This window comes from Passer montanus, unplaced genomic scaffold, assembly GCF_014805655.1.
Source record: "Passer montanus isolate IOZ18808 unplaced genomic scaffold, ASM1480565v1 scaffold27, whole genome shotgun sequence".
Lineage (NCBI taxonomy): Eukaryota > Metazoa > Chordata > Aves > Passeriformes > Passeridae > Passer > Passer montanus.
Genome location: NW_024367372.1, coordinates 2508797 through 2530230, shown reverse-complemented (window position 1 = coordinate 2530230; position 21434 = coordinate 2508797). Strand labels below are relative to the sequence as shown.

Sequence of the window (21434 nt, the reverse complement as noted above, 5' to 3'; positions counted from 1 at the left end):
ACATATTCTGTTACGTCCAATTTTGCAAATTTGGACTCCAATCCAAAAGCCAACAATAACATATATTTGTTCTGTGTGTGTGATGTTAGAGTGGTCCTTAGGGAAAAGGACACCACTCTCTTTTCTTTCTTGCTCACCCCTTTAAAACCATACTTGCTACTACAATTGTTAGGTACAAGGTCCTGCTAGGATGGTCAACTAATCCAGGAGCAAACAACTGTGCTGGCATACTGGGGACACTGTTCTGAAAATACAACATCATAAACCATTTAATGTATTTCATTTTAGATTTCAGATTTCACTGCAGCTTTATCTCCAATGGATAGCTGTTTACTATATTGTCCAATACGGTTCCTCTGTGCTCCTCTTTGTCCAGAGCTGACTTTATTCACATAATTTAGATGTCTCCAACTGCAGATCTCACAGCTGTGTGTATAGTTAAGAGTCCTTTCCACTTCTGCATAAGCACCTCTTTACTCCACTTCCAGACATACACCCAGTCTTCTGTCTGGTCAGGATATACTTGAACATGCAGACTTATTACCAAGACCAAAACAACAAACTTGCACAATGACAAAAGTATTTTTTCCCTAAGAGGTTACGGATTCTGCAGTCCCACCTCTGGCCTCTAGCGGTGGACAAGGTTCAATACCCAGTGCTGCCAGGAGGAGGCAGTGTAGGAGGAGCTTGCGAAGCTCCTCCTACAGGGAAACTTTGAGGGTTTTGAATGCACCACTCTCTCCCACTTTTTGGAGCTGGCACAGAGGTTTTTCGTCTCAGGCTTGATCCTTAAATTTTGCAATAAATAACAATTACATTGGAGAAGACCAAGATGGCACTGGCTGTTTCCCATGCACTGGTTGGAAGCCCACTGCCTGCCATACTCTTCCAGCAATTTACCACATGCTGGAGTGGGGAGAGGGATGAGTTCTTCCCCCTCCAACAAAAAAACAAACACTCCAACAGGTTTAAACTTTTCACGCAATAGGTCACTTCCTCCTCAGAAAGCTTTATTTCACTCCCCATCAGTGAAACTTTCAAAACATTCTCAGTTTTAATTTTCCCTTGCAAATTAACCAATTCTGTGGCAGAGTGTGGTATCACCATCAGCTCTGTCACTGGACAGCAGGGCTTGCAGTGGGGGTTGTCTTTGCTGAGTCAAACTCCTCCTCCAAGGAGTGGAGGGAGGTGACATCAGTGACATCTGCTCAGGGAGTCTCACCTTGTCATTTTTTTTAACCGATGGGTGGAGTTTATGGTTTGGGGAGGGGTTTGACTTTGTTGCATCAAACTCCTCCGAAGAGCTGAGAGGGTTGAAATCACTTTCAGGAAGGCACAACTCCTCCCCTAGGCTAGAAGACCCTGGCTCATCCTCCACAGCTTCCTCAATGGTGTTAATTTGCAAGTCTAAAGCTCTTTGGCTCTTGCACAAAGTTGTTTAACAGGTTTCTCAGGTTTCGGGCTAGTTGCTTTTGGGCTGTTAATTCTCACTCCACCCTGAGGCGAGCTATTGTTTCAGCCTCCAAGGCAATTTGCAACTTCATCAGCTCTTTCTCTGGCCCTTCCAACATGTGCTTCTTTATCTTTCTGGGCAGCCATTTAGGACTCCGAAGTGGAACCCCTACCAGGCAGTTTTTTGCCTTCTTTTGACCAAGCTCCAATATATACCTGCATTTTGTGCCAGTTTTTCTCAGACCACGTTTGTGTCTGATCAAGCTTCTATACTCAGGATTCTATGACCTTTTTGCCAGAAAACACTTGTTTTGACCAAAAACTACCTTCTTATTCTGAGCTGGACACATGGGAGAAATACCAACCAGATATTCTCATAACAACACAAAACATTTACTGACAAACTTTAGAAAATCAGGCAACTTTGGCAAAAGGTTTACTACAATATCCAATCAACATAAAACACTTCTCACAGCATTAACTTGGACCGTTCACCTTAGCAAACTATAAATCCATTCCATGGTAAATTACTCAAAATATTCCAACAAGAGGGAATGAGGAGAAAAAGACAGGAAAGATCTAGAAAAGCACACATGCAGCTACCAACTCCTGGGTTCCAGCTGTGTTCAGAGAGAAACTCCAATAACAGGTAGGGTTTAGACAAGGTGATGGCCTTGTGTTGCACCCTAAATATCCCTTGGCCTTCATGAGTCTTTTCCCAGGTGGAACTTGTGGTCATTTGGCCTCTCAGGAGCTGGGTTACGGGAGAATGGAGCACTGGCTCTGGTGTGTCAGTGAGTGGCAGCTCTGCCAGGCTGGGATACAGGCTCTAGGGGAAGTGGGGCACTTCACTGTCTCACCAGAGCAAGGCCTGACTGTTGCCTTCCCCCACACACACATGCACCCCAACATTTATTGAGACATCTTTCCAGTCCCTGACACTGCCTCATAGATCAGCCATTTGCTCTGATTTGTTTCATCATGAGGAAAAATATTGGAGTAAACAGAGGCTGAGCACAGACTGTACCATCAGATCAGTGACCATTGCCAACACGGCAGCAATGGGACTGACACAACCAAAGGCTGCTGCAGCCTCAGTTTGGGAAAAAAATTAAGATGTCCCCAACAGCAAACTTTTCCACATATTCCCTCGACCTGGGTGAGGAGATTTTCTGCCAAATTGCTCGATACAGTTGATGTCAGGACCCCAATAATCATTTTGGTTATCCTCACTAACATGTCCAGGAAGAGAGTCACTGTATCAGAACACTGTATCCATCTGATGAATGAGGCAGTTCTTGCATTTCTATGAAGGACTCAGCAAGAGCAGGATCTGTTCAGCCAAAGACCCAGAATCCTGCTGGCAAGCTCTGATTCACAGAGGCATTAAAGTAGCCAACCACATCACTCTGAAAGCACTGACATGACACAAGGGTAACACACAAGCTAAGTGAAGACACTGGTGGATATCTTTTTTATAGAAAAACGTCATCGGTTTTCCCAAAACTGAAACAAACTTATGAAAGTGGGTGAGGATGACAATGGTGAGATGAAGACACAAGGAAGTGCCACCTAAAATCCACAGACAATGGATTTGCATGGGGAAAGGTTCTACCAATTCCCTCTTGCAGGAACAGGTGGGAACACTTTCAAAAACAGAAATACAAAGAGAACACAATGGGGTAGAAAGAAAAAAAGGGAAGTTGAAGACAGATACCTAAAAAGGCTCAACAGGGTAAAGATCTTCTCTGGCACATACTCGTATCATGGAAGGCCATTCCTTAGCTGGCCCTCTGCATTCAGACTATGTAGTGCCTAGTTCAAAACCCCAAGTTGTAGGAGCACTATGGACAGGCACTGCAGTGGCTGGCTGGAGTTAGCATAAATCCTTAATCCAGAGCAATTAAATCCATGGACCCACCCTAAATACTGCAAATCCATCAGAATACTTCTGCACCATCCTGCAAGGAGTTTAGAGTCACAAGGTCCAGCAGGAGCTTTGGTTTCAGGCTCTGTACCAGAAAATGGGCAAACCAAACTCAGACCTGAGCTGGCCTTGAAAGCCATCCAGTAAGGACACGTGAATTCAGAACTCTGGCAGACCCAGACAGGCTCTGCTCAGCTGAGACAATTGTTTCCTCCAGAAGCTGCATCTACAGCCAATCATGTAATTGTCAGGGGTACAGAGATGGCTTGATGGCTATTTCTTGTCTATATTTGAGAAGACCTGAAAAACAGTCAATCCTGCTATACCCACTTACCACTTTGTGTTTTGGCTTTGTCATAGAAACTTCCATTTCTTCGGCACCTGAATTATCACTGGGAGAGCCAGATCTGAAATCCATCATCTCTTCCTCTTGTTTCTTGAGGCTGTCTGCTACTGTTTGGATGGCTTTTGTCCATTCTTCCCTGGCAAAATATAGGCAAAGACATTAATTACTTGTGGCTTTAGATTACCACCTGCCATGGCAAGGATCACCAAGGAACACAGAGCCACTAATACTCTCTCATGAATCAATGGAAGATATGATGAATTATGTGCCTTTTCAAGCACTGTAAAAATGCATTTTTAAAATCTTTATTAATCGTACTAGAAACAAGAGACAACTGAAGTCCTCCCAGTCTGGACACAACACAAGGCTTTTTGGATAACAGAATTTCTAATGGGCATTCAGTCAACAGCTCAGGATATGACCTGGTGATAGAGATTTACATAACCAAAACAGACTTGCCAAAAGCAAAAAGCAAAAGGTTTACATGACACACAAAGCAATTAAAGACAGTTTCTACATTTTTGTGGTGCACTGAAACACACATCCAACTCCTGGGGACACTATGGCACCTCTTCACACACGTATACCAAATTTTAGTGGCTGCAGTGGCAAGAGACGTTCTTGGAAACGGTCTTAAAGCTCAAGACACTTAAGTTATTCTTCTGTTCTAAAGATGATGACATTAGCACAGCAATTGCTGTGTAAACTTTAGCAGAATGTCAGCAAAAGCAGTGACATTTCATCTTAGGCACAGGTCTTGGTTACGATAAAGTTTCCACAGCTGTTTCAGCAACCAGTGCTCTAACAGTGACCCCTTCAACTCCCATGGAGACAACTTCCACTCCAGTGTCCTTTGGGAGATTTCACACCTTTGAAGCTACTGAAGTGAAAGTCCTTGGCCTTCACTTGATTTCACTGCAAATTTATTGAACATACAGAATACAACTCATAAGGGCTTCCAGGATCTCGGGACAGGCTTTAAAGATACACACAGGGGCTGAAGACACATCCAGTGGACTATCTGAACTTAACATGTTTACTGTTTTTTGTACATGCAGACAACAGGATGTGGTGGTTTAGTTGGTGTTTTCTAGGGACTGTTTAAATTCTTCTCCTAAGGACATCCCAGGTAAAATATTTTGCTACTACAGCAGGATCAGCAGCAGTTGTTCAATGCTGAACAACTCTGTGCACAATCTGCAGTGCAGCCATGCCATCCTTATCAATGTCCAATTTTTCAATGGTCCTATGAAGTTGTTTTTTTTAAAAGTTATATCTGAACATGTGCGTTTCCATTTATAATGGATGCAAGAGGCACATCATTCCCCAGAGGAAGCAAAGTCCATGGGAAAAAGTATCCAACACAAGTTTTTAACAAAAATTGCACCACCTAAGGTCTTTCCTGCCTTGTGCATTATTTTGGATTTTGCCTGAATTGTGCACAATTCATCCAACCCTGTCTGGGGCAGCAAGGCAATGTCAAACATTCAGAACATTCTCCCTATACTCCCAACACAGACTGCTCCATTCACCATTCCTAACATATTCCCTTATTTACTAGTCATATTTTTACATTCAAAATTATTACAAAAAGAACAACTTCTTCCACTTTTCTCTCTCAATTTCTTTCGAAAAAGCAAACATCGGTTCTAAAGGCATGTAGAAAGCTAAAGGCATATTGACCTTCATATCTCTTTTGTTACTGACTTGGTTGAGATCTCAGCCCTCCTGAAGTGAGTATCTTTGATTTCTGGGAGAACAGAATTTCACCCTCAGCTTTTATGTCTCAAGAGTACACAACAGAGGTGACTAACACTCTGAGCCCTGAAGTGTCACAAAGCTGACTTAATTGGCTAGGAGGGAACAAAACAAGACTGAAATACAATCTTTCTCCAAGTGGAAACTGCTATTCACTCCCTTTAGGGTCACTGACCACGAAGTTCCTAAAAGAAACAAGTACCAGTTTCTTTTTCTTTGCTTTTAATTTGACTAAACCTTCTTCTGATCATTGTAACAGAATCAAATGCAATAACAAGGAGCATGCAAAGTGCATGCAAAGGCTGTGAAAGAAATAAGTGAGTAATTCTTGGTAGAATTTACTGGTCTTCAAAATAAACATGTGCTAGGATCATATCTAGGGAGGACCAGGGTTTTAAGATTTCCACTCCCTTAGGGCAATGATACTGGAATAATTTAAGTTCAGTTTCTGAAGAGCAAGTAAATATTTCAATACTCAGCAGTTGCATTATAGTTGTGCTGGAAAACTGTTCTCTCTGGAGGTAAGAGATCAATTATTCTCCAATGATGAGAGCACAGGATGTAGCTCTTAGCTTTGTTTCCTAAAAGATGAAACAGAAATCTGCACCTGCAGCAGATAACTATCACCTTTATTACCTAATTTGCATAAAACATTAGCAATCAGCAATGATACAACTAACTTTTCCTTTAGAAATAGGGTGTCTAAACAGACTTTAAAAGGTCACTATTTTGATACAACTCAACTCTGCTTAAATGTCTATTTCACTTGTGCTCATCCTTCCAGAAACTCCCAGGTCAGAAACCCTTCATTTTACAAACCACAACATTTCCAGTGAGAAATGAACCTTACATTCCAGAAATAACTACCTGTGTGCTGGTACACACCTGCACCCGTCCGTTTTGGATACCCAACCTAGCAACAATTCACTTACAAACACTGCTCAAAATCCGCTCTCTGAAACTCCCCCTTCAGGGTTGCTTTTATACTGGAAAATGCACTAAAACTGAAGGCACTCAAAAATTATTTGTCACTTTTCAGTCCAGACGTACATCATCTGATAAATAAGAGCTTCAGCAGAGGACTCACTATTAATGCTGAACACTTGCATCTGCTTTTGCAAGGAGTTTATGCATTAAATATGAATGAAACATACCGCTCCTCTGGAGTCTCCACATGAAATGTTCTTTCAATTACTGTGGTCCACTGGAGGCATCTAATGATAAATGTGTTTGGTTTAGGTCGCTCTGTCTTCATCAGCTGGCACTCTACCACAATCAAGGAAGAAAGAGTCATGGTACATAAGCAGGTTTAAATAATCATTTGTCTTTATTCTTATCTAGCAAACTGTTGCAATTAATCAGCCATAGAAATCTCTGTAAGTACTTCTTTAGGAGACTTGAGACAATTTACTGTTTTGATGAAACCAATAAATAGCTTGGGAGATAGCCATCTAAGCAGCGCTGAAATCAAATTCTTTTGAAAGGCTCCACATTTGGCCTGCCCACAGAGGTGAGCAGAAATGTGATGTGATAACACAGAAGCCATTCAGACTCAGGTCCCCCCATACTCTAAAGGTCACCCAGAGCACAGCACATGGCCAAAGCCATTTGATAATGTAGCAATTACATACACTGAAACTCAAGTCAAGCCCCCACATTCCCTCCCATTGACTTTCCCATACAAAACCCTGTCCATGGGTTCCAGGGAGCTGCAGGAGAACATCTGATCATTTTGCAGCAACCTGATGGAGATCAGACTCAGCATTTCCAGTCCTCAAACACTAGAGGGAACATCAAACTGCAGAGGCACCCCCTGAGAGGACCCCGTTCCAAAAGGCCTCGGGAGGGCTGCCACAGTCGGATGCTGCACGGACATGCAGTGAGCAGCTCCCATCCCTGCCAGGGTTTAAGCACAGCCTAAAAAGGCTACACAAGCACAGCTCCATGCTCAGCCACCACTTCCTTCATCAAAATGTTCTGTTGAGAGCTGAGTGCAATTTTTAAAAAATTTTTAATTACATCTACTACTTTAAGCTTCTTAGGATGTTATGAGTGTTTATCCTTCAAATTTGGGCCAGAAAATGCTCCTAGGTAAAGGGTACACTTTAGGTCTACTAACAGAGATCAAAAACCAAAAGAAAATCAATAAAATAACAACAGGAGTCAAACCACCACATTTTTTTGATAAATGTTAATAGAAAAGGTAATTAATTAAGCAGATCCTGCTAGAGGAAAGTCAATTTAAGAAACAAAGTGAGCAGAGGGGAAAAAAAATATAATTGTGGGAGTTTTTTTCTTGCACTAAACTCTTTTCTTTGCAGTTAATGAAACCACAAGCTTGCTATTATTTGGTCTTCAGTTTCTAAATAGACTTCTAAATAAATAAAAAGGCACTATGAAGACAATATGAAATTTCTGTTTACTGATAGAGCTATTCTCCACCATCAGCAATGTGCAAGTGGAGGACAGAATCCACCAAAATAACAGTACACATTACTAAGGCTACACTGGTACCATTAGGTTAATTTCATTATTGTGTGAATTTAGAATGCTCAGTTTTTAAGTTCAAGCTCTTAATTAGCACCAAGATAAAATATTTACTGCCAGTGTTTTTGAGCACTGTATTTTTGGCAATATATTTCATGCCTCATTTGCTGCTGGAATTATAAGCTTTTCAATTAGTAACTCTGCATTTTTCATTACAAGAAAATATAATTTTTCTTTAATAGCACGCTGAGGTTATACTGCATCCTACTAAAGCACTCCAATTAGATAAGAGAAAGTTTATTAATGAGTCATGCAAAGGCTTTAGTGCAATAAATGGCACTCCTTCATTCAGATTAAACAACTTCCACGCAGCAAGGTGGCCACGCTGGGCTCAGCCTTGAAGCCACCTCTGTCCCCTCACAGAACAGCAGTGAAAGCCAAACACAACTGCCCCGTGAGCCTGGGCCTGATAAATTCCACTCCAACCATCTCACTTCTGCTTCCAGACCTCCCACCTCTGTTTAGCTGCCCTTCTTTTTTTGTTGTTTGTTTGTTCTGCCTCCTGCTTTTATCTGCTTAACGTGATTAGATGAAGGCTGGGGTTGTCCTCTAGGAGCCTGCACAATGCAGCCCTAAAACACAGAATGTGGCTGAAGACTCGAAAAACAACATCAGGCTACTTCCTAACCTTGTGCTAATCCAGAGCTGCTCTCCCACACTTATCCCAAAGTTCAGCATCATAAAGAAATAAACACAGAGGTTTTGCTTAGATTTTAAAAACACTTTAGATTCATATCCTGAAGTAGCTGCATAGATATTTAAACTAGCCATGAACTCTAGATTTAACCATTTAATTTCAGCATGATAAACCACACAAGGCTTTTTATGTCAAAGACAGGGACCAATTACACATCATTCTTCCCCTAAATCAGCACTGTCCATTGATATTTGTTAAGCTTGCTGATCCAGCAATCTTTAAGGCATACAGCAAGATGAATAATAGAGATTTGTCAGTTAATAACCACTATAATTCAGGAATGTCACCCAGAATTGTTTTGTTTAGTGAACAATATGCTGTCTAATTACCCTGCTCAATCATAACAGCACATATCAAGAAATACAGAAGGCTTTACTCTACCAAAGTGCTATACCATATAGGTTGTAGAAAGTTTGAAACTACCACTTATTTTTCACCATGTATGATAATCACAAGGATTTTATCAATGAAACGAATGAACAGGATTTTTTTTCTTATTTTTAAACCTGTGTGCTCTTCACTGTAGCTGAAGTTAGAGAAACAGCAAATCCACCTTCTTTAATCATCAATGCAATGTGCCCCACTCCAGCAGAGCACAGAGATGCTGTGTGGTAATAGGTCTGATTTATGGCATGTTTGGGGATTCTGCTATAAAAACATTCAATTTCAAATAGGGGCTGAGGGTTGCTTACCCACTTTGAAGAAGTTTTTCCTGTGAAACAGGCCAGTGTAAGTATTCTCCATTTGTAACAGAGTAGGTACTAGAAACAGCAGCCTGTTAAAAATTATTTAAATTTCTCTAAAGAACCTCTTGATTCTTTCCTGGCGTTTGGTCTTTTAAAGTAAGTAGGACAGAGAAATTGTTCCTAACAGGAATAGACACCAAGGCATTCAAATGTAAATTACCATTTTGTATTTGAAAGACACTTAGTATTATCCCAGTGACTTTCTAAAATGTCACAATATTTGCTTTCCCAGCACTTAAGCTAAAAGGCAGATTACTTTCGATGAAAGTGTCAAACTCTGCTCCCTATATAATGACATCACACTTTAAAACAATAATGTCAAGGAAGATTCCTTCCTATTTCTGCTTTGGTTTCTTTAAGGAAGGGTATGGAGAAACAGAAAAAAAAGTAAACAGATAAAAAAAAGGGAAAAGGTGAATAAGGAAAACAGAATGATGAAGAAATAAAACTTTTGGAAGACAAACATGAATATTATGTTGAAGTGTTTGTTTTCTGCTAACATCACTAGACAGGTTCAACTCTGAAATGTTCAGCATAGCACAAGTGAGGGGCCAGGAGCACCAAGTTACAGACCTGCACAAAGGTGGCTCTTAGTAACAGCAGACAAAAATCCAACCACTAATCTGGCCATCCTATGCCCTCTGAAAAATGCTTGACTGCAGACACACAGTCCTGTCCCAAAAGGAGCTCTCGTATTGTTGAGCAATTATGTTTTCAGCAGTACAACAAAACCACCACAGTTCATCTTCCTTTTTGACAGCCGGGAGCAATAATCCCTTTCTAACAGGAACAGCCTCTCTCTCCATGTGGTTTTTCACAATATACTGCTTTTCTCAGCTATATGGTTTTAAAGGCTTATAACCTAATAGGGAGACATACATGATAATCCGAGATTACAATTGGTATGAAGGCTACTTATCTCACAGATTTACAACTCAGCCACTACTGGTTATTCATCTGCATGAGCTCTGAAGCAGAACTTTTAGGTACAGACTTTTTTTATTCCATCTACCTTATTAGTAGTAATGTACAGAACACAAAACACAAATAAGATTGAAACACTCAGGCACCATGTTTCACGAGTGTTACTTTGGGTTATTCTGTATTTGTTTTTTGTTTGCTGTTAGTTGTTGGTTTTTTTTAATAAATCATCAATAGGTTAATTACAGAGAAAATAAACTCATTTAACACAGCAAACATTAATATATGGCTATTTTGAAAGGAATAGGTAGAGAACAAGCTATTTAAAATAAACAGTAAGGCTCTCTTTAGCTGGAGGAGATTAGAAACAAGTTTTCAAAAATGTATGTTCAAAACCCTCACAGACCAAAAGGAAAAGGCCAGTGTAGGAGAAAGAAGGTACTGTCAAGCACATGGAAATCACACATTATTTATTGCTAATACTTTTTTCATACCCGTTAAAGGAAAAGATAGATGACCATTAGTTGTTATCTTCTGTCATAGCTTTCTCATTAATTATTTCCAACTCATGCACTGACAAAATCACTCAATATTAATTTTACACTACAAGTAGTAAAATTCCCATTTTAAAAAAACTCTCCTTTTACTTGCGAAGATAAAAAAGCCTACATTTTTGTACAGCAGAAGAGGGTAAAGATTTTAATCAGAAACATGGGACCACTTCCAAAGAACAGACTGACAGAGACAGCCTGCCATCTCATTAAAAAAAAAAAATCTGGTTCACTAATTAACAAAATAAGTCAGGGCTATCATGGTCTCTTGGATGAAAAGAAAACAGAAAGATCAATTTTTACAAAATATTTTATCTTAATATTTAAAATAATTCTTTTTTTTTACAAAATAATTCGTTTCCCCCACCTTTCACTGGCAGGAGGCTTCTACAGGCCTGTGCTCTGGCCTGAGCCTTCCTCCAGAGACAGCTCAAATTCATTCACGCTAACTTGACACGTTAACCTAAATTAAATGATCAGGCAAACAGGTTCAAAGGGAAAACCTGTGGTGCAAAATACATCCAACAGTGATTCCCTGAGATGAGCTGAGCTGGTCAGAGCCTGGTGCTAATAACACCAAGTTTGTGGGTTCAATCCCCATATGGGCCATTTACATGAAGAGTTGGACTCGGTGATCCTGTGGGTCCCGTCCAACTCAGAATATTCCGTCAATCTGTGAAAGTGCGGAGGGCACCCAGAAGGGACAGGAGTGCTGGCAGCACTGCCTGCTACTGCCTACATGAGAAATTAAATCCTGGTGGGGAAACAGCTGTTTTTGTGGGCCCCAATCCACAATAATCACTTCTAGCAAGGAGGCTCCACTCCAATCTTCAAGGCCTTCCTGAGCTGCCACCAGACAAGACCCACTGTGAGGAACATCCTCCCACCCACCACCCAGCCCACAATGCCTCTTACAGGCAACTCTTACAACTCATCTATAGGCATGTGCTGTGTCTTCTCTCTCTGACAGTGCTCCAATGCCATGGTAACAAACCTGTTTATCTATAAATGCTGAGACTGATGGGCTCAATCTGCCAAAAAGCACCATATTCCTGTTGTGAAAACTGATTTAAGTTAACCCATTCTAAAGGCAACTTAGACAAAGAAAAGGCAATGGACACATTTTTACCCCTTAGCACTGAGCTGCCCAAGTAATGCAGGTAGCAGCAGCAAGAGGATGGAAGTGTCCTCCAGAAAGTGCATTTGTTAAAAGCCTCTGGCTATAGACCAAGTACTGAATTAATTTATGAATTAATGGCTTTCTTCTGCTTTGCTTTACCTTATTAATCTGTAAGAAGATACCAGTTTGAAGAGGAAAGTACCATGTCATTACTGAAATGAAAACACAACGAGAATTCTGCCTCTCAAATGAAAAGCCCCAAAGCACTCTTGGAATCCTGCACAGAGGCACCAGGCAACAGCATGTCCATTATGTATTCCCATCATCACTCAGAACAGGTATATACTGCTACTGGAGGAAAAATAATGAACATTTCCATTAATTCCTACTGTTGCCCAGCCCTCTTCCAGCAGCAGGGTGTTTCAAAATAAATACCTGCTTCATGATCAGCTACAAAGACGAATCCCCTGTATTTTGAGCTACCTTGTAATGAAGAGGGAAAGACCCTACCCTTCCCTCTGCAGAACTTTGCTTCCAGTAGTCACCAGGAACATAGAACAGACCATTGTTAATAACAGGTGCCACAATGATCTATTTTTAAGTGGTGGAACGAGACACAGGCAGATCACGAGACAGGAAAGATTAAGAACAGGAGAAAATAAAAGCTGGAAGTATACAGTGAAAAGTTAAAAACATCAGCAAGAAAAGGAAATTATCTTCAGAGTCTTCTATCACATCCTGTGCTGCAGCACCTGAGCAAAGTCGGAAATGTTTGCATAGTAGAGAGTGCAGAGGTTAGGAGATGTTATTATTTCCAAACCCTTTTGTTGGCTTTCATAGAAGAACTATGGGTTTGTGTTCAAAATTAAGAAAATCCAAGTGTGCTTCATTAAAACATGTACTCGCTCTGCATTCTCTTGTGTTAACAATTAAATAACTCTGACCAATGTCAATGCCACAGAAATCCAGAGCTGGTGGCAGAAATGCTTCTGCTGTACCTACCCACCAAGTACATGCACCTAGGTGAATTTTCACTTTAAAGTAACTTGCTGACTAACATACATACAAAATATTAACAAATAAACCCATTTTTTTCAATAACCAGAAACACTAAATTACTAGAAAACTTAAAAAACAGGAAAAATAAGGAGAGCATCAAACCTCCATGTTACAATCATTGCTGAGAAACACAATGGGATTTATCAGCTCAAATATACACTTAGTGTTTAGATACAGCACTCTGGGCAGATCTGAATGTTACTGATGCAGCTTACCAGCTACGTTACAAGAAGACATCAAGCCCAAACTGGACAAGGAAGCAGCTAAAAACACTTACGAGCTACTGAGAAGTTATTTAAAGGTGATTCCCGCTGGTCAACATCCTGCGGCCGCTCCTTGTAGCCAATGAAGGTGCCATCATTCTTCAACAGAAAATACCGCGGCCTCCATGTCTTGATGTATTCTCCTGGAAAGAGAGGATGGGCAAAGGGAAACATCATCAGAAAACACCCCAAAATACTGACACTCCAATAATTGCTGTTAATATTGGAACTACATGTCAACCTGACAGCAGCAGTTTTAAGAACATTCAGTTCAGTCTGATACAAACAGTGGAAAAATACAGACACTGAGTCACATACTGATATCTATGTTAGCCATAAAAATGGGACTTCATAAAAGGTAAACAGCTATGTTTTGTTCTTCCATCTACTTTGATTTCCATTCAAATTCTGCAACATCTGCCTTAAATGCATTTTAAATTTTAAAAAAATCAGAGCAGATGTCCTATGTATTATTTTTGCTATTGTCATTTTTCATACTGACAAGTGGAGAAATTTTTTTCATTTACATTTTGCAGCGCAAGTATTTTAAACAAGAATGGGTAATTTACTAATTAGTCAACTGCTTTATCAAACCAACAGTCACTTTCAGACCATAAGAAGATAATTCTCTGCTTATGTTACATAACATCACTCACTTCTCTCACAACATCTCAAGCATGAAACACAAGATGATATATCACAATAAGAAGAAGAAAACACTGGATGATGTATAGCTACCACAAAGCTGAAAACAAACATCTACTCTGAAAGATATGCCACCTTTCTTTGTCTGAGGAAACACCCATTGCTCACACCACACTACTGCCCATCTGTGTAACCTGCACAGGTGACACTTGTGTGACTGCATTACAGCCACATTCAAAACGTTCAGCAGTAGAATAAGAAGAAAAGAGTTAACCAAAACCTCAGTTATTTACTGGATTTATTAATATCTTCAGGGAAGGAAGCAGAAATCCCATTGATGGCTCTTCTGGATGACTGTCAATATGCCTGAGTTTTTTGCTCATTTACCAGATCATTGTTTTCTGAGGCAGTCTCAAGAACCTCAAACGGCTTTTCATGGGGTCAAGCTGCCCCTCTAGGTCCTAAAAGGTCCTGTTTCTACTCAACTGAGTCACAAAAATCTCATTCAAGGTGTTATTCTAAACACAGTACTGGCCACACTTTTCCAATTCTGCTTCAATTTTAAAAGCAAGTGGTCAACTACAAAGCACCCACAGCCACACATCAACCATGCCTTCCTCCTTTCTGTACGGTTTCTCACTGGTTTGTTTAACAGTGGGGAGACGATGAAAGAGCACACTAGGAGCTGAGCTCCTTTCCAGCCTGCCACAGCAGGACCACGTCTGTGCACCCTGCAATGCTGCCCTGCAGTGGCTGGTGCCCAGTGCCTACAGGTTCACCTGCTGGCAAGCTCTTCAAACAACCAAGAATGGTGAGAGGAGAAGGCTCACCAGATTTATTGGCTCTGGCAACCTTCTGCTGCTCTCCTCTTCTCCAAGGCTCCTCTCACACTTTCCCACTGCTCAGCTTTGCTCTGCTGGTGACTTCTCTCCCAGCAAAGTGCACCCTGCCCCAGGAACTCCCTTGCAGCTGCTTTGTCTCCTTCCTGTCCCCACAGACCTCCTCTCTCCATCTGTGGTGCAGTTTCAACCTGCTTTGGGCAGCAGCTGTGTCACTTCTCCGTTCACACTCATCCTTCTCCCTCCTGCACACAGAAGCAGAAGCAACCCTGACACCCACACAACACAGACATGAGTGTGCACGGCCCCCACCAGCTGCTTTCACCTCTTTAGTCCTCACTGGGCTTTCCATTTCCTCATCTAAAACAAAAAACTAAGAGCTACTGAACTGTCAGGGAGAGTCACACAGAGTCACCTTTGAAGGCCATGTCTGCAGAAAACATCCATCTGAACGAATGAAACAGGTATGGGGCAAGAAAGAGGAGAGGAAAAGGAGCACAGACCTTCTCATTGCTTCTTTTAGAGATGGCTGTTACTGCTCCAAGTGTTACACCAGCCTACAAGGCGTTTACGAAAGCGTCATCATCGCTCCAGGAATTTCAGAACTCACCTGTCATGGTTTAACATTTATAGGCAAGGAGGTAAATGTAGAAGGTTTTGTTGTCATCATCTTTTTAATTCTGACCTTAATTAAATGCCAAAAACTTTCTGGGATCAGGAGGAGATTATGAAGCCTTTCACATTTAAATTATCAGTCCAACTCGGCCCAGATCAGTGAGATTACTCCAATCTCATTACTATTACACCACAGATGTGACTACAGGGACGAGGAGACACGTGGCATGCTCAGCCCAGCTCTTGACTAGAGGTTTGCCAGGTAAGCAGGTTGGGAAGGTGGCTGCCTAGACCATCAGGATTTTGGAACATGCTGTTACATATCTGACTCCTTGGTATTTTCTTCTCTTCCATAAAGCACATCTAGGAGACCTAATGACCACCACACACCCCTTATCATACCTGAATTTAGGACTAAATCCAGATTGGATGGGACAAATAGTATCTGAACAGGGATAAGACTGACAGTTTCTACTTCCCTTACTCCCTTACTTCCCTTACTAATTTATGCTAACACATCTTCCCCACTGGCATTTACAGAGGGGACAAAAATTTTTTGCAGATTCTGAAATTATTATCTGGTTATTTGCAGTGAAGTACACGTAATTTTAAACAGAATTACACTGTACTGTCACAGGAGACTTTCTCTAAGATTAGATGCTTATGTTTGGCTCTCATACTTTCTTACAGCTTTATCCCACCGATCTGCTTCTCTGTTAGAAACACATCCTGTAACAGGATTAATCACACAGTCTTTAAAATGGTGCATTCCATACATATATAGCATCCTCCTCCACACTTACTGCTTCTGTGTGAAAAATCAAGGATTTCATTACCACCAGCCTTTCTGTAGGGATCATTCTACTTGGATCTTCCTTTAAAGCATTGCTTTAGCTGGTTATGGTTCCTGATCTACCTTTTTAATTTGTAAATAAATAATATGATTTTATTTCAAATATTTTCCAAATGTCTGGAACTTAATGAATACTGTAATATGGCAATCCAACATACTATTGATTATTGTTCTTGCCAAGTAGAGTATGAGGCACAGTGCAGCATCTGTGGTACAAATTTTTATTATATAACACACTGAGGTTGTGCTTCTGCATCCTGCAAAAAAGTGGCAAGACACTGCCTGGTGTGTGACTTCCCAAAGAGATGATCTCCAAGTATAATTTTACATTCAAGCCTGAGCAAGCTATCATTCCTCTGCAGAAGCTCGGAAACACAGATTCACCAAGAGTCATCAAAAAGATGTACAAAGTGCATATTCTTAAGGAACAAGTTTATATTTTTATGATTAGGTAAAAGACTATAAATGGCCTACAGCACACGAGGACCACATCAAAAGATGACAGCAAATCTCAGTACTGGAGGCAGAAAAGGAGTTTGTCAATACAGACAAAAAAATAATTATGTGGAACTGCTGGGACAAAGCTGTCTGAAAAACATCAACACCTTTTCCTTCCTCCGATATACTCAGCAAGCTGTCATGCCTCAAGAGTGAACTGAGCTGTTTCAATTTTTGCCCTGTGTTCTTTGTTCCTGTTGCGGTTTTGTTTTTAAGAATCACAAGAAGAAGTTACTTGAAGTCACTAATATTAGCAGTTATGTAGTCACACTAGAAAGAATCATACTGAGTACAGTAAATGCAAGCATGTGTGGCAAATTCTATCAGACAACACTAAAAAAAAAAAAAATAATGATCCACCATGGAAAAGTGAACAATTTACAAAGCAAAACATTTTTTCCTCTGTGATTCATTGCTTGTGTAATGCCCTGGCAGAGCCTTCTTTGTTTTCAGTAACAGAATGCTAACACTGCAGAGACAGGAAAGCAAAAGCATGGGTTATAAATCCTACATATAAAATCCTGGAACCAAACAGACTCCTCTGTAGCTTGCTAGCTTTATTATTTAAAATCTTTATGTATCATTCTGTTTACTCCGAGCAATTTCCAAATTGCAAAGATTCCCAAACTGTATATATCTGGAAACATACACAAAGATTGTTATAGACTGATTTCCCTTTATTGCCTTGTGCCTGCCCCCACACACTGCACATTAAAATACTTAACACACACTCAGAATGTAAATCCATCTCATGCCAGAAAAGCTTTTTCGCTGTAACACATACTGAAAAGCACACTTATGCCTGAATATTTCAGAAAAAGTTAAACACAAAACTCCTTTGGCTCATGAAAAGTTAATTCTACTGAGGATTTACAATAATGCAGGGTTAGATTATTTTCCTCTCCTCCCCACAACAGTATCTCACCGAATCTGGAGCTGTCTACCACTGATAGAGTGTCTAACATCAGAAACAGCTGCCACTCCCTGGGAAGCTCACGGGGTAAGTGGAGAATAATGAGCAGCAAGCACCAGCAGAACAAAAGAAAATCCATCTTTATTTACCAACTGCTGCATGCTTGTTGCTGCATCAAGCTCATTCAAAGCCAACACCACACCCTTTAATTCAGAACAGACTATATTTAAGAAGCCTCTGCTTTTGTTTTAATCAACTCATACATACCAATGATTTGAAAAAAAAAATCATTAGGTTAACCAAGTCAGCATCCAATGATATTTACAAAAGCACCCGACCGACTATTAACTTTCTTATGGCCCAAAGTAACCAAGTAACAAGCCCAGGAGCACTGACTGAAAATAAAGTCTCAGTTATATGAAATGCAGTCAGGTGGCTACCACAAATCTTCCAATAAATAATGCATTAAACTTTCTGCTCTGAGCATCAGAAGTAGCACCTTTAATTGCATTTAAGCATAACACTCAAAAAATTAGAGCTTCTGAGTTATGCAAGCCTTCTCTACATTCCCACACGCTCTGATGATGTAGGGCACTCCCTGCTCGTACAGCCCCAGTTCCTGTCCGAGGGAACATGAAAGTTATGCCAATCGAAGCGCTAATGTGCCACCCATCAAAGGCACAGTGACTCATTTCTGAGCCTCAATGGCCACGAGAAGTGGTCTGCATCCTGTCGGCCTAATAAGGGCTCGGAAAACAGACGCCAATTTCCTTAAAGATGTGAAGCTCTCGGGAGCTACCATCTCGTTCGTGCTGAGGAGTGGGATGGGGATTTACAGTTAGTTCTTACTGCTTGAGTAAACCGAGTAAGTGTCCACTCGCTTCAAAACCAGCTGAAATCAAAACAGATTTGGAAAAAGAAAGCAAGGCTTGAAAACTTGCCTTTGCATTTCTAAAGCACTCGGAAGCAAGCCCTTTCCAAGTGCAGGGAGCTAATTCTGGATCTTAACGACCTGACACCAAACAATTAAGTCTAGGGTGACCTGAATGAAAACTCTCAGCTCAAGTATGTTTCGTTTTTTATAAAAATAGCTGCACAGACACCCACCAGGCTGGTGCACCACTCTCCGCTCCCCCGTGCAAACTGTCAGAACAAGATATTTAAACACAGTAAATTTTCGGTAGCTTGGGGAAATTAAAAAGAAAGGAAAAAAAAAAAAAAAAAAAGAGGTTATGTTAATGTCTTTCCCAACACGCTGGCGGAGAGAGGAGGACCTCTGGTTTGCCTGCTATTCAGAGGCGCGGCGAAGGGGCCGGTTCTTTGATGATTTTTTGGGGCCCCTCTCTGGATGCCTCCTCGGCCACCGCCTCCAGCGTACAGCTGCAGAGGCGCTCCCTGTGCCTGGAATCTCAATGAGGTGGCTGGGGCTGCCGACGGGGCTGCTCCCCGGCGGGGAGGGAGGTCACCGCAGCCCCGGGCCTCCGCGCCAGGCCAGCGCGGCTCGGCTCCCTGAGCACGGCCACCGCCACACCAGGCCAACACTGCACAGCTCAGCTCCTCCACGCCCGGCAGGGCCCGAAAGTGGGGTCCCACAGTCCCAGTGGGCTGGCTGGGGCGCGACAAATCGGTTCCTGGCTTTCTTCCCCCCCGCAGGCAGTGGGACGGCTGTGGGGTGCATGGCCGTGACTGACGTGACTGCCAACAGGTTCAGGAGAAGTGCCGCCTCCTCCTCCTTGGTTTCAGCTTTTCTAAACCTCCTGCCGCTTCTCAAGCTCAGGGAGAGTTGCAGTGCAGGGCACCTGCTTCATTATCATATCTTGGGGGAATATGGGGAGGGGGGAGGTGGCACTGGAGGTGTGGTGAAGGGTGATGGATGAGCCGTCTGGCCTTCGAGCAACAAAGGGAGCTGTGGGAGGACAACTCCTGGTCACCTGGCACCCCACATCTGTAAATTAACTTCAGAAAGAAGCACACAGCCTTGGCTTTGGGCTTCCCACAAAGCTGTGTAGAAAAGTAAACGTACTGGAAGCTGCTCCTGTCTGTAGTTACACAACAGTGCAGGTGGGAAACACCTAAGGAAGGCAGCGGGTGCTCTGATTCACAAAGCTGGCCATGGGAGAGATGAGAAGCCAGATTACAGAGAAAGAAAAACAGATTATCACCCAATACTTTCTCTGTGCAAGGGATGGACGACTACCACGTTCTCAGATTCTCTCTCTCCCCAAAGGGTCTGAGATCACCAGCCAACACCACCACTGCAGAAGATGACACCCCCATATTTTTTACCACTATACTTCAACCGTATAGTTATGTAAAACTGAAACATGGAGGTTTATATTTTTCGTTTTCTTTTTTTGCTGAATTTCAGTTTAGAAGGTCAAAAATGTTGCCATATTGCTTACAGCAATCAATTTAAGCAATACCAGATATTCCCAAAGGAGCAAAAGAGAATTAATCAGCATGTAAAAAACTCCTTACTCCTACCTTTGGCACAGCTTAGTCAGGCTAGTCCTAACCTACAGCTGTCTCCAGTGGGAGAAGATGTAAATGAAATTTCATTAAAAACAGCAGTTTTAAGGATAGCTACATAAATTACAGGAAAATATAAAGTGATTTCTTAAGCTATACTGAAAACAATCTCAGAGTGAATTGCATCTTCACTACCTCATGGTGTGAACAAAAGGACTTAAAACTACCATGAGGTGTCCAACACGATTAGAGAAATCTTCAGAAATTAACTTGCAAGCAGATACACAATTTTAACAAAATAAAACATTCCTGCAACAGAAAGTGCCATGATGTATTTCTCTGCTTTTGACAGGTGCCCAACGCTCTCCCATTTTTATAAATAAATAAAAATGACAGAGGAGGTGTCAGATTCACTGAACTGAATTAAGCATACTTAGAACAATTATTTCTCCCCAAGTAATTTTTACCTTGACACCATGATGGAAAATAGCACAAGCAGCTAACAAGGCACTTAAGCTAATAAGCCTCTGCAAGTTTTTAAATATCTTCCCTTAGAGGAAGGAGGTAGCTACAACTATTCCTCAAGCTCAGTCTGAATATGGTCAGTATTTCTGCAAATCAGGCTATTAAATACATCCCATAAATTCAGACCAACAGCGTGACTTGGTCCTCCAAAGATTTTACGTCTACTACAAATACAAAGAAAAATAAAAACTAAACCAGAAACACCAAGTACACTACACCCCAGTGTATTTGAACAAGGATGGCCTTTTCTAGACAGCCTCTGAAAGCTGATTCAATGATTTTACCTTTTTACCTAAGAATCCTTAGGCATGACACTTGTGCTTATCTGAACACTGATTTGAATATCACAAACCCAGTTTTGTTCTTCAGTAAATCCCATCTAGATACTGGCAGAATGTCTGAGGGGACAAAGGAAAAAAACATACACAAACCAAAGCTCTTTCAGAACAAATTAAGACTGAAATCACAGTTTTTAAACTTTTATTCCTCAAGCGACCTAAACATAGGGGATGTTCAGGAAAAGCATCATTAATTGACTAAAAATTATTTTAGGTCTCTTCTCTCACTCTACCCCATTAAAAAAAGATTAGGTGAGTCAAAGACTCGGGCAAGAGTGATTTTTATGATGCATTTATTTGTTTTACGAACATTAAACCTGGAAAGTACTCAGAAGAGGTTCTTCATTAAAAT

General features: G+C 41.2%; 1 protein-coding gene across 3 annotated transcripts in view; it reads right to left on the bottom strand.

The window, feature by feature from the left end:
• The window catches only part of AKT1 (AKT serine/threonine kinase 1), a 75795-nt gene that overhangs the window by 23217 nt on the left and 31144 nt on the right, over positions 1-21434 (bottom strand). For all 3 annotated transcript variants that reach the window (XM_039712623.1, XM_039712624.1, XM_039712625.1), the window contains 3 exons: positions 13402-13530; positions 6638-6749; positions 3714-3861 (listed from right to left, as the gene is read on the bottom strand). In XM_039712623.1, coding sequence (XP_039568557.1) covers positions 3714-3861; positions 6638-6749; positions 13402-13530 — 389 coding nt within the window. The remainder of the gene's footprint in view (positions 1-3713; positions 3862-6637; positions 6750-13401; positions 13531-21434) is intronic.